This window comes from Falco rusticolus, chromosome 10, assembly GCF_015220075.1.
Source record: "Falco rusticolus isolate bFalRus1 chromosome 10, bFalRus1.pri, whole genome shotgun sequence".
Classification (NCBI taxonomy): Eukaryota; Metazoa; Chordata; class Aves; order Falconiformes; family Falconidae; genus Falco; species Falco rusticolus.
The window spans coordinates 4,207,100-4,221,876 of NC_051196.1; the positions used below are offsets into that span (position 1 = coordinate 4,207,100).

At 39.0% G+C, this 14,777-nt stretch overlaps 1 protein-coding gene across 3 annotated transcripts in view; it reads right to left on the reverse strand.

The window, feature by feature from the left end:
- Positions 1 to 14,777, reverse strand: part of CHKA (choline kinase alpha) — a 23,259-nt gene continuing 8,482 nt past the window's right edge. For 2 of the 3 annotated variants that reach the window (XM_037401973.1, XM_037401975.1), the window contains exons 3-12: positions 11,670 to 11,723; positions 7,450 to 7,563; positions 6,698 to 6,831; positions 6,321 to 6,425; positions 5,909 to 5,967; positions 4,180 to 4,267; positions 3,139 to 3,247; positions 2,574 to 2,680; positions 2,165 to 2,246; positions 1 to 1,404 (exon numbers count right to left, since the gene is read on the reverse strand). In XM_037401973.1, the coding sequence (XP_037257870.1) occupies positions 1,345 to 1,404; positions 2,165 to 2,246; positions 2,574 to 2,680; positions 3,139 to 3,247; positions 4,180 to 4,267; positions 5,909 to 5,967; positions 6,321 to 6,425; positions 6,698 to 6,831; positions 7,450 to 7,563; positions 11,670 to 11,723 (912 nt within the window). In that variant the 3' untranslated portion in view covers positions 1 to 1,344. The remainder of the gene's footprint in view (positions 1,405 to 2,164; positions 2,247 to 2,573; positions 2,681 to 3,138; positions 3,248 to 4,179; positions 4,268 to 5,908; positions 5,968 to 6,320; positions 6,426 to 6,697; positions 6,832 to 7,449; positions 7,564 to 11,669; positions 11,724 to 14,777) is intronic. The other variant, XM_037401974.1, reaches the window with a different exon arrangement.

Consider the following 14,777-nt stretch of genomic DNA (forward strand, 5'->3'; position numbering starts at 1 on the left):
TGTTTTTAAGTGCTTCATATTTATTATAAAGTATTAATAGAGTGTATGGAAAATTATTCTCTATACTAGAGAATAAGATGACAGCTTTTACAAGTTATGCTATACAGTACATGAAATGCTGTGCATTTGAGCTGCTTGGAACAGTATTTGCTATACAAGTAAAAAAGGGTAGGCTTAGAAGTTTATTATTTATAATACAGTGTGTTAGAAAGCACAAACAAATAACATTCAAAATAAACAAGCTCCCAAAAATCTAAAGAAATCTTTACATGACATGTACACAGATTATACTCAAGTTTCAATATACACGTTATTGTTCCCCACAAGACACTCCACTTCACTGGATTGCTGGAACACGGTGAAAGTTGAAGGTGCAAGAAAAGCACCTCTCAAGCCACATAAGCATTGGACAGGCAGAACAGCAATTTCCTGAAGTGTTCTCCGCAGTCTTTGGCTCTGCTATTTTTACAGCCATATACTGTGGCAACACAAGAAAGATGAGCTCCAATTACAAGTATTGTCAATGCCAATCCAGTTATCTGGGGAGTTGCTAGAGCAATTCAAGGCACTCTTGCCAGTGCTGCCAGCCCACGGAACCCCCCGTGCAGGACACAGCATTTTAAGAGACAACCAGGCTGGGCTAAAGTATGTTCTTGAAGGACATGGAATGAACAGTTCAAGACAAACTCCTTCAGAATGTCCAGGTCAAAGTTCACTCATACTTCACAGGCACACCAGCTTAAGAGAAAAACATTCATGTATATGTAGGTAACACTTTAAAGCATATTGCTTCAGTGTGTTTAGTTGCCTTATGGTTAAAGCAGTGTAACGTATCAGCAGCTTTGAAGATAGTGTTCATGGGGCATGTTGAACCTAATCTCACAGTAAGATTTCAAGCCTACTTCACAGTTTAACAGTTGTCTCCTTTGCTTTTTTCTCATTAAGAGGCAGTGTCTACAATGAATCATCTTTTACAACTGTTCCGCTTACAAACCATAATGCCAACACCCCCCTTGAAAACGTACTCACAGTAACACTGTTTGCTGATGCATGTGGTATTGACACTGAAGTGTAAGCTTCTCCCATAATATAAAATACCTTCTAGATCAAAAAGATTTAAAGATATTGCACTGTTGTGTTTTACTTTTGCCTCCCAATCTCATTCCAAGTATTTACGAAACTGTAAACAAGTCATTTTTATACAGTCTTCAGTACTGTACACCTGTGTTCCAAGGAACTGGAATTCAGTGACACCTTCGTTAGAGATACAGTAGCCTAAGCACAGTCTAAGTTCTGTCCAGCTGCCCTCTTCATACAGTAACCAGCAGGCCACTCCTCCCACATTCACACCTTCAGCCTCTTCTTCTGATCAAAGTACGCATCAAATCTGGATAACGCATATTCCTGCGGAAGTAAGGGACATTCAGCACTCAATATAGTGAACACAGCTGAGTTTTCTGTCTTGGGACGGGGAAACATAATGAAGTTATTAACCTCCCTAGCCCACCATCTCAATGTATTAGTTAGCTCTGTCTGGGAAGGATACTCTCTCCAGAGGTGTTCCAGACTCTTAAAAAGTTTTCTCCCACCTTATTTCAACTCTAACATTATTAGCTGCTGCCAGCATGTCAGAAAAAACCTGAACTAAAAAGGCTGGGTTCTGCAATGTTTCCTGCAGGATATTCAGTGTACCTGACAGTTATATCACTTTACAGTACACTAAACATTTATCAGGAGTTACACTGATCCCCTTCTCAAGTACAAGCTACCTGTCATTGATACTGCTGCACACCAAACGTCAACATGTTGTTACATGGGCACCCAGTTCTCAATTTCCAAATTCACACTTAGTGCATGCTAGCATCCCGCTGGAACAGGACCTTACTGCAGAATAATACTTCGCTGCAGGACATCATCTCACTGCAAGGCCTAACACTTAAGGCTATGGTCTCTCTACATAATAATGGGAAGAATTTCTGAAGTTTTTATCATCTTAGGTGCTTGCATTCTTATGCTAAGAGTACAAACCAGTAACGAACTGATTTTAAGAGGATTAGAAGATACTAGCTGCTGTGGGAGGCCATTTCATCTCCTTTCTGATAACGTACCACAGGTTACTTAGAATACATGTTTAGTTACATGGAATCATGATTAAATAACTTACCAGGTAACCAAACTCAATAGATGAGATCTTTGCTTGTATAATAGACCACAGACCCCAGAAGAAGTGCGATGCAAGCGCAAACCTGGAATTACAAGACTATGTTTATTCAAATATCCAGCTAAGTCACAGCACCTTATTTCAATATCCTGTTAGAATAGGATTCCTTAATTTGGGGATGTCCACACCTCTAAGTATCACATTATAAAAGTAATTCCATAGCTTTCCCATGGAACAGTGTTTTGTTTACTCCACTAACAGCGTATACCACATACCTAAAGGTTACAATGGACAGATCTTCCTTTAGTATATATGAACACCTCTCTCGGGTGAAGTTTCTCCACCCAGTGAGGTATGCAAGTATAGGTGTCACAGGGGAAGTTTCAAGATACAGCTGTGAAAGACAAGCTACCTGTTAACTTCTATCAACATTTCCTCTTCTAGTTTGGACTTCTCTTCATTGCTCAGCTTTGCAAAGCCGTCATGGAATGCAGACAGGTAACTGGAGATAAAATGAAGCTGGAAGGCAAGTAAACAAGCGTTACAGCTCTTCATCTCAAGACATATTTGCTTCTTTCAGAAAGAACTAAGCAGGCCTTTCAGTAAGTTTGCAGACATCAACAGTGTTGGAGTTAGCTTTAAGATTAATGGTGGTTCTACTAATTGCTGGTTTAAGAAAAGCCATATTAGGGACAACAGACATTTTGCTGCTGCCAACTAATTTCACAGCTGCAATCCACAACTATTAGACTTTGTGGTGGATAGCTACATGGCACACAAAATATTCTTTCCTGAATAGCTATTATGAAGCTTCGGTGATTTTTAAAGCAAAGGCAGTCAGGATTACACAAAGTGTTATATTTAAAGAAGTCATGAAGGAAAGGTCTTGGGACAAAGTTCAAAACAGAACTGGAAGAGAGTCAGGATTTGAAGAGTGTGGATGCTGGCATTTTATTCATTATGTTGTATGTGCCTACCTGTTGCTTCTTTGAAGGATATTTAAGAGCAGTAGCTTTGAAGAATGGGTACTTCTCATACGTGTAATCATACATCCATTCACAGAAGTGATTTCCAATGTCAAATCCTCTGAAAGAGGCAGAAACACTGAGCATCTCAATATTTGTATACTAGCATTCTGGCTTTGCTTAAGCAAACCTAAAATCAAGTTTAATAGTACAGGGCTACTTATAAGTTACTGCAGTTTTGCTAAACTAGGTAGAGAATTGATGACTAGAATACAGCTTTTTTTGCAAGTCATTAAATTCTATTAGTAAGGATGGGCAGTTAAGAATTGAAGTTATCAGCTACATGAAAATATTAGACTTTGCTATAAAGTCTTATACCAATGGAGGCAGTTAAAAAATACTTGAGTACACACTACATCTCAGCACAAAGTCAGATATCTCTAGCATTAGCATTATTGCAGGCAAAAACGTCATGCTCAAGGTATTTAACATATCCTACTCCCTCATTACTGGAATTCAGGGTTCCATTATGTTCCAGCTATGCTAACATTTAATGATCCCAATGGCTCCACACACTTACATCATTCTTAAACACAGGTACTAGATGACTGAGGTAAAAACAGAAAGCATTTCACTATGTGATTACATGAAAAACATAGGATTACTCATCTGCACAGATGAGAAAGCTATTTGAAAGGGTGAAGAAAACATGCAAAACCTGCCCCACGTACATATGTACACACACACAATCTATCATCCTTCTCACCTCCCCACTAGAAAGACATTTTGACAATGCAAGCAAGAAGCCATTTGTGCACACACAAGCCCTCTAGTCTGGACAACCAAGGAGCTCCAAAAACTTTGACTGCTGTATGCCTATACTCAACACCATCAGAACCAGAACTGTTTTGACCAGTTATATTTGCTGCCTACCGCTAGTAGAGCGGAACATAATTCACTAGAATAGACTGATAATCAGTAGTGCAGCACTTGCTCTCACTGTAGCATGCAGAAAGTAATACACCTTCCTGCTGAATATAAGAAGTGGTTTACCGGTAATTATAGCTGCTGTATTCAAAGTCAATGAGCATCAGCTTCTGGTTTTCTGAATTCTCTCTGCCTTCCAGAAGCAAGACATTACCTGAAAATTTAAAGATAATACAGCATATTAGTAAAGTCCCAGGAAAATTAGAGAAAAGAAATACTGTATCTTAAGAAACATTGTTCAGATAGTCCCAGTTATCCCTTACATCTGTGCAGAAGAACAACAGGAAGACCCAAGTTGCACTGGCTGTATAGCAGCTCATTGGAAGTAGAGGTATACACTATAAACCTTGTAAAACTGAAAGAAAAGTTTTCTTTTGTACAGGCAGAGGTAGATGCATTCTTCCAAGGGTCCCGCTTCCCTGGTGTTTAGCTTGCAGCTAACTCAGGTGACACTGTCAGCCTCAGTAGCCCTTGCTGAATTGTTTCTTTCCACAGCCTGAGATGTAAATTATGCAGCATCTCTCATACCTGCATAGCCCTATCACTGATCACAGAACACTCGGGACAGGAATTGCTTTTCAGCAGCCTGAAAGCCAGACTGATCACTTTGTTATTCTAGTATGTGGCACAACCAGCACCTACGGAAAAGCTCAGTCTTTTCCACTGTATCATATCAGGGAGATAGCTTTACCTGTCTTTCAATTCACTTAAGTCCCTATAATTTCTCTGAAAGGCATCAAGTCTGCTTCTGTCAAGTGCCAACTAGTAAATAAATTTAGAGTAATTTCAACTTCAGCAGTAGCTCGCCCCCTCTCCACAGGTACATCTTTTTTCTGTGTCACACCTTTGCACCAACTGAACAGTCATAGTATTTCAACCCCCGACCCTCACCTTGGAAATTTTGGAGCCAAAGCTTGCCCCAGTCCTACCTGCCTGACTCCTCCAGTACCGGACTTTTCCATACCAGCAGTGAGACCTTGAACTCCACCACTACTGAGCTAGCTCTTCAGACCTCAGATCAGTGGCCTTTTCTCCCTCGTGCTGCCTATCCTTACGTGCCTACCTATCCTTCAGGGCTATCCTCTTCCAGGCCAGCTCCTCAGCCTTAGCTAACAAGGCTGGGACTCCTGAGAACAAACCAGCCCTGCATATGGTCCTAGTACAGCATCCTTCCAGCTCTGCCCATCTCACCCACTGTACAGGTGACAGGGAGCACAGACACGGCACACTCAACACCTTCAGCTCTGCTTCCTTTTCAACTGTTTATAGAGAACTGGCTCAGAAAAATTGTAACTCCCCCCATGACTCCAAAGAAAGCACGCTAAAAAAAAAAAATGTGGATAAAGTTCTCCTAATATTTCTTATCAATACAAGCTGAGAACTGCTGAGTCAAACTACCCCAGTCTCCATTTTCACCATTCACTGTACTTCTTCAGTATCTTTCTTTTAAAAGGACTAAAGTATATCCTACCCTGATCGTGTATATTGCAGACAGCTAAGAAAGGTACAGTCTTAACAGAAAAGACTCAAGGCTCCCACCATCAATCAGTCTACTAAGAGCACGTGTACATATTTGGCTTAATCCAGTTATGATACTAGATGTTCTCTTCATTAGCCTGAAGGGTTGCTGAAGCCAATTCACTTTGCTTTGCAACTGTTGTGCACCGGGAGTGCACAGGCTACCGTTTCAGGTCAGCACCTTGATAACACGACTACGCCCCAGAAAGCAAACAAGTGACCAGCAAAGGCTTCATACTGCATCCTTGAACAAGGTCACGAAATATTAGCAGCTTACCTTCTTGACAGTCATTGTGGCAAAATACAACTGGTGATGAAGTAGCTTCAAGCATAGCTCTAGAAAACAGTAACATAGGATAAGTGAGAAATCACTAAGCTCAGTTCACTTTGATGTAAAGAATGGATTTTGTTTTAAGAATTTGAAGCACTATTCATTTCTAGCAAGGCCCTATTTTTCAATTAGGAGCCCAAGATCAGGACAACAAAGTTGTACTTCATTGATCAGCAATTTGATTGGATCAACTGGTAGCCCTGAGACTCGGGGTGGTTACAGAACCAAAAAGAATCCCCAACTTGTAAAGAAAAATAAAGACAGGGTATTACATTGTATAATGTGTTTGAACAAGTATAAAAAAATTCATACTCAAAATGTGCAAATCTGAAGACAGGGATAGACAAAATAAGCCTACCTCAGATTTTTCATTTCCTGGGGGAGATTGTAACTGAGGAGTTTGTTCAGTTTTCTAGTTCTGGATTCTCTGGTAAACTTAATCCTCAGCACTTGATTTAGATATCTGTTAGAAATAGCAACAATAGTACAGCATTTATGACTAAGTGTATTAGTCTTCCCATACTAATATCACATTTAAACTAAAATCAAGAAAGTCTTAAAAAAGTTACTCCAGAAAGCATTACTATTCTTCAAGGTAATTTAAGTTCCTCAAGTAACTACAAAATAGTTTCTAGGTACAGTGAGAACTTGGGCTCTCAAGACATTCAGGAAGAATGATCTGTTTATCAAAATTACAACAGGTCACCTTTTTCCATAAAGTATTGCATAACTTACTTTTCCATTGTTCCAAAAAGCCACTTAGGTTCTTTATTAAATGGCATTTTCATGCCATGAAATCTAGCCATCTTCTCAGCTATTTCAGCAGATATATCAGGTAAGCTTAGTTCTTCAGTACTTAGTTTCCTGCTCTGTAATAAAACATAGTATTCTTAAAATACAGTTAATTGATAATTACAAAGTGTGATTCATTACAAACAGTAGCATTAGTCTATCGTATAGTACAAAATTCTAGCATCGTACTCAAGCAATACAATTTTCAACCCAAATGAACTGACAAATTTGCTGTCTTTGCAAAAGCAGAGTTAGCCAGCCTAGCTTACACATGACTTAAGTCAATTCTCTTCTAGATCAAAACCTGGGGAATATCACATCTCACACTAAAAATACCTTCAAAGCTGATTGGGTATAAATATTTAAGAACATCAAAAGCATCTGCTCTTGTTGCTGTTAAAGGAAAGTGTTACTCCATAGCTTCCAATGCTATGTTTGGTATCTAACAGGTTTTTTATCTTCATTTATTAGTCTCTGCTACAGCTGAAGAGTTTTTAAGATATCCCTCGCTGGCAAGAGCTATAATTGGGTTCTCCAACACCCACTGTAACTGTATCATATTACAGCTAGCAATTATTACAGGCTGCCAAGTATTCCATTCCCACATCCCTGCCTTTCTGGGCAGTCCGGAGACCTTCCTGTCATGATCAATTAAAACAGCTACCAGCAGCCCACTAATCATGAACAGGACTTACGGGAATGAATTCCTCCAGTCGCCCTTGTGGAAAGATTCCATACAGCTTTGGGCCAAGAGCTCTCTCTGCAAGAATGGCAAACATAACACTTTCCAGAACCATGGCTTCTGCCCCCTACAAAAAAAATTAAAGCGTTAGTTGGTGCTCACACAGAAATTAACTTCAGCACACACAATAGCTAAACTGCTACAAAGTGAGAAATTTTAGGGTTAACTTTAGGAGGACGACTCAACATTTTACTAACCAAAGTTTTTTTACTAGCAACAACTCACAGCATGGGAGCAATACAAGTACTTTGCCTTCACATTTAAAGCTAGGGAGTAAAATCTGTATTACGCAGCAGGTCCTGTTGGTGGGCCAGGTTGAAGGAAAGCTATGCAAAAACCAAAACACCCTCTCCTCCTTAACCTGTGGGAACTCTGCAAATTCATTTCCTGAAGGAGTTTATCCTACTGAAGCACAGCACAGGAACTATAAATATTATCCTTGGCTATTTTAACACACTTTGGAACACTGCCTCACAAAAGGACATTTTAACTATGCAAATGGATGAAGTGAACAACTGAACTAACCAATTTATCATTTAGAATGACAACTTAGGATTTGTTTCTGTTAAGCACATTTTAGATCTTCCTTTCTTTAAAAAAAAAAAAACTAACAAAAACCCCAATGTAAACTCCTGCTAAGGAAGATGTGTGTGAATAACCATTATTCCTTTTCTACCTCCAAAGATACCTCAAGTTTCAATAATTTTTCTTCAAGGCTCTCCTTCCATCAATAAATTCAGCCCATAATGATCACAAGCAGACAGTTCTTTTCATTTGAATGTTTAATAGTTATTAGATACATGAAATCCATCTCAAATACAGTTAAAAATCACCTAAGTATAGCTTCCTTGATGGTTAAGATTAGCTGTAAGCAAACAGAAGCCACAGTATGAATCACTACTTCTAGCAGTTATGCTAACCACAATCCAGCTGTACTTAAATCCTAGAGGTCTGCTAAGCCTCTGCCTACTTTTGAGCAACTCATCTCAAAGTCTGACCCAGGACACTTAGAAGCGTAAGAACTAAGAGCACAAAGTTAAGAACGTTCTCAGATATTTCAGACTCCTGAGTTAGTGTAGTCACTGCGGTCTCAGACAGTAAATAACTCTTTGTAAACGAATTCCACTCTTGAGTACACTCCAGGCAGTTCCACTGAATTTTTTTATTATTGGCCCACACTATTATTCTGGTTTCTTCAAGAAATTCATATTGAAGCATAGGAAAGACTCATGTAACTATGTACTGAAGCATTAACTTCAAAAAAAGGTACAAGAGGCAGCAAGAATATCAATTGATATTAAGATGATTTGCATATGAATGTATTGCATACATGTCCTGTTTTCCCATCTCAACTCCTCAAAGCAGAACTAACACACCAAAAATATTTGCTTCTCATTATTTCGCATGCCCTCACCACCACACATCTGAACTTTTGATTTCAGTTCTGGAGGCTAACACCAAGCACCAAAACACAAATTAGATATAGGTTATTGAATGTCTGCTCTATTAGCCAATATCGAATTTGTCCGTGCCTGGTACAACACCAGGGCATTTTAAAAGTCCAATTACAGCAATCCTATTGGCTGTCCCCATTAAGTCATCAGTTCCTTGTTTTCACATCTTACTGAGAAACCAACTCATGATACTTGAAAGACAGCAAGTGCCAAAGAAGTGTTCTTCCTTAAGATGTCCCTTAATACATCAGAAGTGACAACCAGAAAAACAGTGACATTTCCAGTTACTCAGCAGTGCACTTCTGGGTTATTCCTGCCATGCCACCTGCCTAGCCCTTGTCCTTTGAGAAGTGCTTACAGATTTAGAACTTTCAGATAATCCACAACTACAGGATCACAAGTTTGTAAACTTCTGTGTAAGCAGTGTTTGGATGCGGCATGTCTCCATGAAAGATCTGCTTCAAGATTAAGAAGTATAGGTAAGTGTTATCTAAAAACAGCAGTACAAGAATATTTGATTTTCAATGTCCTGGCAAATAAGGAAAAAAGGTTAGAGCACCAGAAAAAGCTTCCTCTACTGTAACAGAACGGTCATTTGAGAACAAGTCCAACAAGAGCTCTGCATCTCAGAGCTCATAGGTTATCTATGTATCTCAGGCACAAAGCTTTCCCCTCTGTAATACCCGACAGACCTTTTACCAATTCTCCACTCCACACACTACTGTCAAGTATGGGTGTGGAATAAACTACTAAAGGACATCTGAAGTCTATAGCATCCTTCATATGGACATTGAGCATACCGAGGTATACAATGCTCCAGTTAAAATGCTGATCTAATGACTTTTTTTAAAGAATCAAGCACTGTAGCCAAGTAAATAGTCTATCTCAAAGTCTTCAAATACTTTGCAATCTACTGGCAAGACAACAATCCGTTGTTTGAAGCTCTGAGACTCAATTTTATCAGATAGATGTAGCCATGAGCACCTGTATTTAAGACAAGCTTCTGGATAAAATTTGATCACTCACACTTTCAAATGAATACTTAAGAGCTGAACGTTGCATTTCAAACCTACGAACACTCTTTACAAGACTTTTCCAGTATGCAACTCCCATTCAGGCAGGGAGAGATCAAAAGCCCGTCTGTATTCCAGTTGGAACTGACACTTCTGCTTTATTCTTTCTTTGACAAAAGCTCACTATAAAATACAAGAAACGCAGTATTTTGAGGAAAACTATCCCCAAGTATAGCAAAGCCAAGAACAAACGTGGATAATCCCTGTTAAAAAGGGCCGTATGAGCTGATGGAAAACCATCCCTCTCTAGTCAGCTGTCAAACACCAGGCAGCTCAGAACAGCTACACTGCTTTTGTTAGTGAAGCAGAACATTTTACTACTACCCAGATGATATTCTTCTCCCCAAAGGATGACATTAACTCCTCTGATCAAACCTACCTACAATTTTAATCTAGACTCAAGAAAATTAACCAGTTTATCCTGACAGGAATTCTTGAGTACACTGATCTAACCGTGAAGTTCCAGCACTATGAGATTCCCAGCAGAAAACAATAACCTACCAGCATAAAAATCACTATTTTCAGGCAACAAACAAAGACAGTCCTGAAGTTCAAAGCCTTGCTTCCTGTACTGCAAACTTCCATGAGCTGCTGGCACCAGGCCAGGGTTTGTTTGGATTTTTGTTTTCTTTTATAGTTTTAGGAACTTTTACTGGATTGGGGCACAGGAGAAACCAAACCACCTCCATCTTTCCTCTCTGAAGAAAACTGAGGAATCAAATCAGTACATTTTTCAGTTCAGTCTTGGTTCAACTGATTGAAGCTGTTCCAATAAACTAAACTGGAAGTTCAACAAAACTTCAAAAGCAGTCATTCAACAACAGCAATTTTAAAACCAGTTTCAACACACCAGAAAAAACCACCAAAAATCCCAAAAAACTGTTTCAGATGACATTCCCAGAAGGCAGAAAATATAAGGGGAGAAAAGCAGCACTTATCAAACAAGTAAAATGTACTTCTCCCTCAGCGCTGCCAAAACCATTACAGATCTGAAAAACAATAGTACGTAACAAGAAAAGCATCTGGCTAACATGCTGCAGTGCTATGCCTTACTGAAAAAAGTACTGCCAGGATAGAAAACTGAATTACTAAACTCTGTTCAGATGACTTTATGAAAAATTGCACTTAGCTAAACATTATGCTGCTTGAGCGGAAATGGTTCCAAATGCAAAAACTTTGAAGTTCGCAGAACACAGATAATCTAAGAACAATGCTAATCAGAAACACCTCATATTCAAGAGGAAGTTCTCTCCAGCTTCACATACTTTCCTCAGAGAAGTTCATCACTGTATTATAAAATAGGGATTAGCTAAAGCAGAGTACTGGTCTTCCTCTACTAAGGGAAGAGGAGCCTAGTATTCAAAACAGCAGTACTGATACCAATGTTAGAAATGGTAAGAAACCATTGAGGGTAGAACTGGGGAGTGTTTCTTGTTAAGGTGGAATGCTTAAATCTTTCCAAACTGTGTATAGATGTCCACACATTATAATGTTACTTCTATAAGCAAGTAAGATTTCTTTATTACTGTTTACAGTTTCTGGAAGTACAGCCCAGATACCAGGTGGAATAACTGCTTGTTTAGAAGCAGGATAACCACATTTATCACCTATAGAATTCTGCGAAATAAGGACATTCAATTACTCACTTGCAAGTCATTTTCCTTCTGAGACTGTACAGACTCTCCTTTGTTACAGGACCTCTATGAATGAGAAAAAGCAAACACAATGAGAAGATGAAATTTAACATGATTAACCTGCAACCACCAGAACAAAGGGAGTAGAAGTGCCAACTACAATTAACTAGATGTCTCAACACTGTCTTGATCTGTGACAGCTACAGCACTAGTATCCATCTGACCTCTGACCACCGCACTATTTCAACAACTCCAAAGTCTTTCAAAAGGATGTGCCACTGAGACCAAGCCACTCCCGTAAATAGCCTGAAAGGTGATTTTCAGGTATGTTTTTATTGCTTCCCAGTATTTCAAAACAAGGTTTCAATGTATCATAAGCTTAGAGGAACATCTTTATTTTTAATTGAGGTAACTAAGTCCCTCTGCACAACATCTAGGATGATACTCTGCTTGCAGCTAAAGCACTTGAGACACATTACAGAGATGACATAAAAGCCTTAGAAGGACTACTAGAAGAGGCACATGATGAAGCTTGCAAAGCACTTGCTTTTTTCTATTACCTTATTTTCCAAATTTCTTGTGACTAAATTTCCTTGGAGTATCTGCCTAGGCTATACGTACTATGTACCACTGGCCACACAAATTCAAGATTTCTCTTCAAATGAAATGCCCACATAAGCTAAGGGTGTCTCAGAACTGCAGTATACTAGCAAAACTTTAACGAATTCCATGCATAATGTATTGTGCTTGGATCATGAACAGTCATTACAAAGCAGTTTCAAGAGTATCAAACCATACCCTCAGCAAGTGAGCTCTCAATGGCACATGCTTTTAATAGAGCTGCACATTTAAAATTTTAAGATGTAGTAAAAACCTTGTCCTTTAAAGGGCTTGAAGGTAAGGAGAAGAGAAAGCAAATATTTGCTTAGAATTAGCGACAGTTTGTGGCTGCCATTTATGTTGCAATTCCACCGTTGACTGTTTAAACCAGACTAGCTTTAGAGGCCCATAAAGGTAGCCTGCATCTCCACCTTCTGAACAAAAACATTTGATTCATAGAACCATGTGCATACCTTTCTGTTCCACAGCTCTAACATGTCCAAAACAAGGGTGGAAATATGAACTTAATGGAATACAGTTAAGCAACACCAGCTCCCTTAAGTACAATACAACAAGCTAATGATTTACACAAGCTATGCAGTTACAATATTTCAGAAGCTATAGAAGAAGTATAGTTAACATGAATCGATGGTCTTTCAGCAAGTACTTCCCATTCCACTAGGATAATAAGTTTAAAACAAGAAAATATGAAAACTACTATTAGTTTATATTCCTTTCAAGGAAATTAATAGTGTCAAAACATATTCACTAAAGCTAAATGCGTAACTACTCAATAGTATTAAAGTCATTTACAGAGGGCTTCTCTGAACAAGCATGTCCTACATCATTACCACTTACAGATTTTTCTTGAACAGTCAGAAAGTTACTCACCATCCAGGAGTCTTTCCTGATTAATGGTGCTCTCAGAATGGTTCAGTTCATCAGAAGGTAAGCAGATTGGGCTTTTCCCTAGAACCTGAACCGGCATCCACTTTCTGTAAGTCATACTGTATAAAGAGCTAGCCAGTTCTAAGAGTCCACCTCAAATTAATGTCGGAGATAGCCTAATGGCATCTACTGTGCCATCAGAAAGACAGTTAGGGATGTGTACTGCAGAGTCATCAGAAAAGGAGACTCCTCTGGCATCCCTTCCTCTTTTCTGTTCCCTCAGCATGGAGCATTAGTGTCCAGAGGAAAATGAATACAAAGTAATTTGTTAAATAACTTGCAAATATGAATGGGAGCTTGGAGAGGATCAGTCTTCACAAGTGGCCATATACTCAGCCTAGAATTAGGGAAGTCTCCAGGTCACGTGGTCAAGGAGAATGAAGCAAGCAGGATGCAGTTTTACATAACAGAAGTTTAAGAGTTTAACTCCAAGATGTTAAAGTGGAAGGATTTGATTGTTTTCTGACTGAACAATCACCTATGAGAACAGTGGTTCAAAGCAAAGCATCTCACACAGTGAGGTGTTTGATGTACATATTTAGTTCATGTGTTCTTGGCTAAACTGATCACAACTTCAGTTTTTCCATAAACTAACAGCTTTTTCCAACTTAGGCCCAATTCTGGAAGCCATTTACTTCAATAGCAGTGAGGCTATTTTAATTACAACAGTAAGAGCATGACTGAATAACTGCTGCAGGTTTTTAATCATTCCCTCTATATGGAGGCATTAACTAGAACTGGACCATGTGTTCTAAGCCTTTAAGATTTCTTTACAATATTTCTTCAGTGATGCTTTTATTGTGGGAAGGTTTATTCTCCAAGCAGATTAAGAAAGCTCACTACAATTTTAGTAAGGGAGGACAGCTGTATGGACAGAGATGACTGAAGTTAAGAATCTACTTTGTGATCATATGAACTGATTTTAAGGCAGGAAGCTTCAGGTACAAGACTGAAGTCCTAAGATGGCAGACATTGCACATTATCTGATCTGTGATCAGAAAATGACCAGACAGTGTTTATACATCTGGTAGTTTAACATAGAAAATTGAGTTCATCACCATTTTCTCCCTAACACCCCAAATTTATTTTTCTTGTACCTGCAAGATGAGCTCTGTATCAGAAGTCCCAAATGATGCTTGACAGAATTCTGTCTAGAGGAGGAACTTGCAAACTTTCCCCCCCCAGATAACCCTTAGCTCTGCCCACAAATTTATATCTTCCATTGTAACTCCATTTTTTCGAGTTTACTCAGCTTTAGTAGTTTTCAAGACTTCAAAATACTAAAATACACTTTGATTTAGACAAATCAAGGAATTACAACATTACAAGGAACTGCCTGAGAGGTTAGAAGCAGCCTACGCAGGGGAAACTTCTCAATTCTAGAAGCTGTTGGAAGACATCAATTTGAACTTCAGGGTATGGGAACAAACAGTTTTGGATTCAGCGATAACTATTTCTGCTTCTAAGAATCTGCTGTTGATCACTGATCCCTGCCAGAGCTGAAGGAACTGCTACTAATTTGCTGAAGTCCTAGAATCTAGCATGTGAAGAATAATTTCCAGTTCAAGCCCT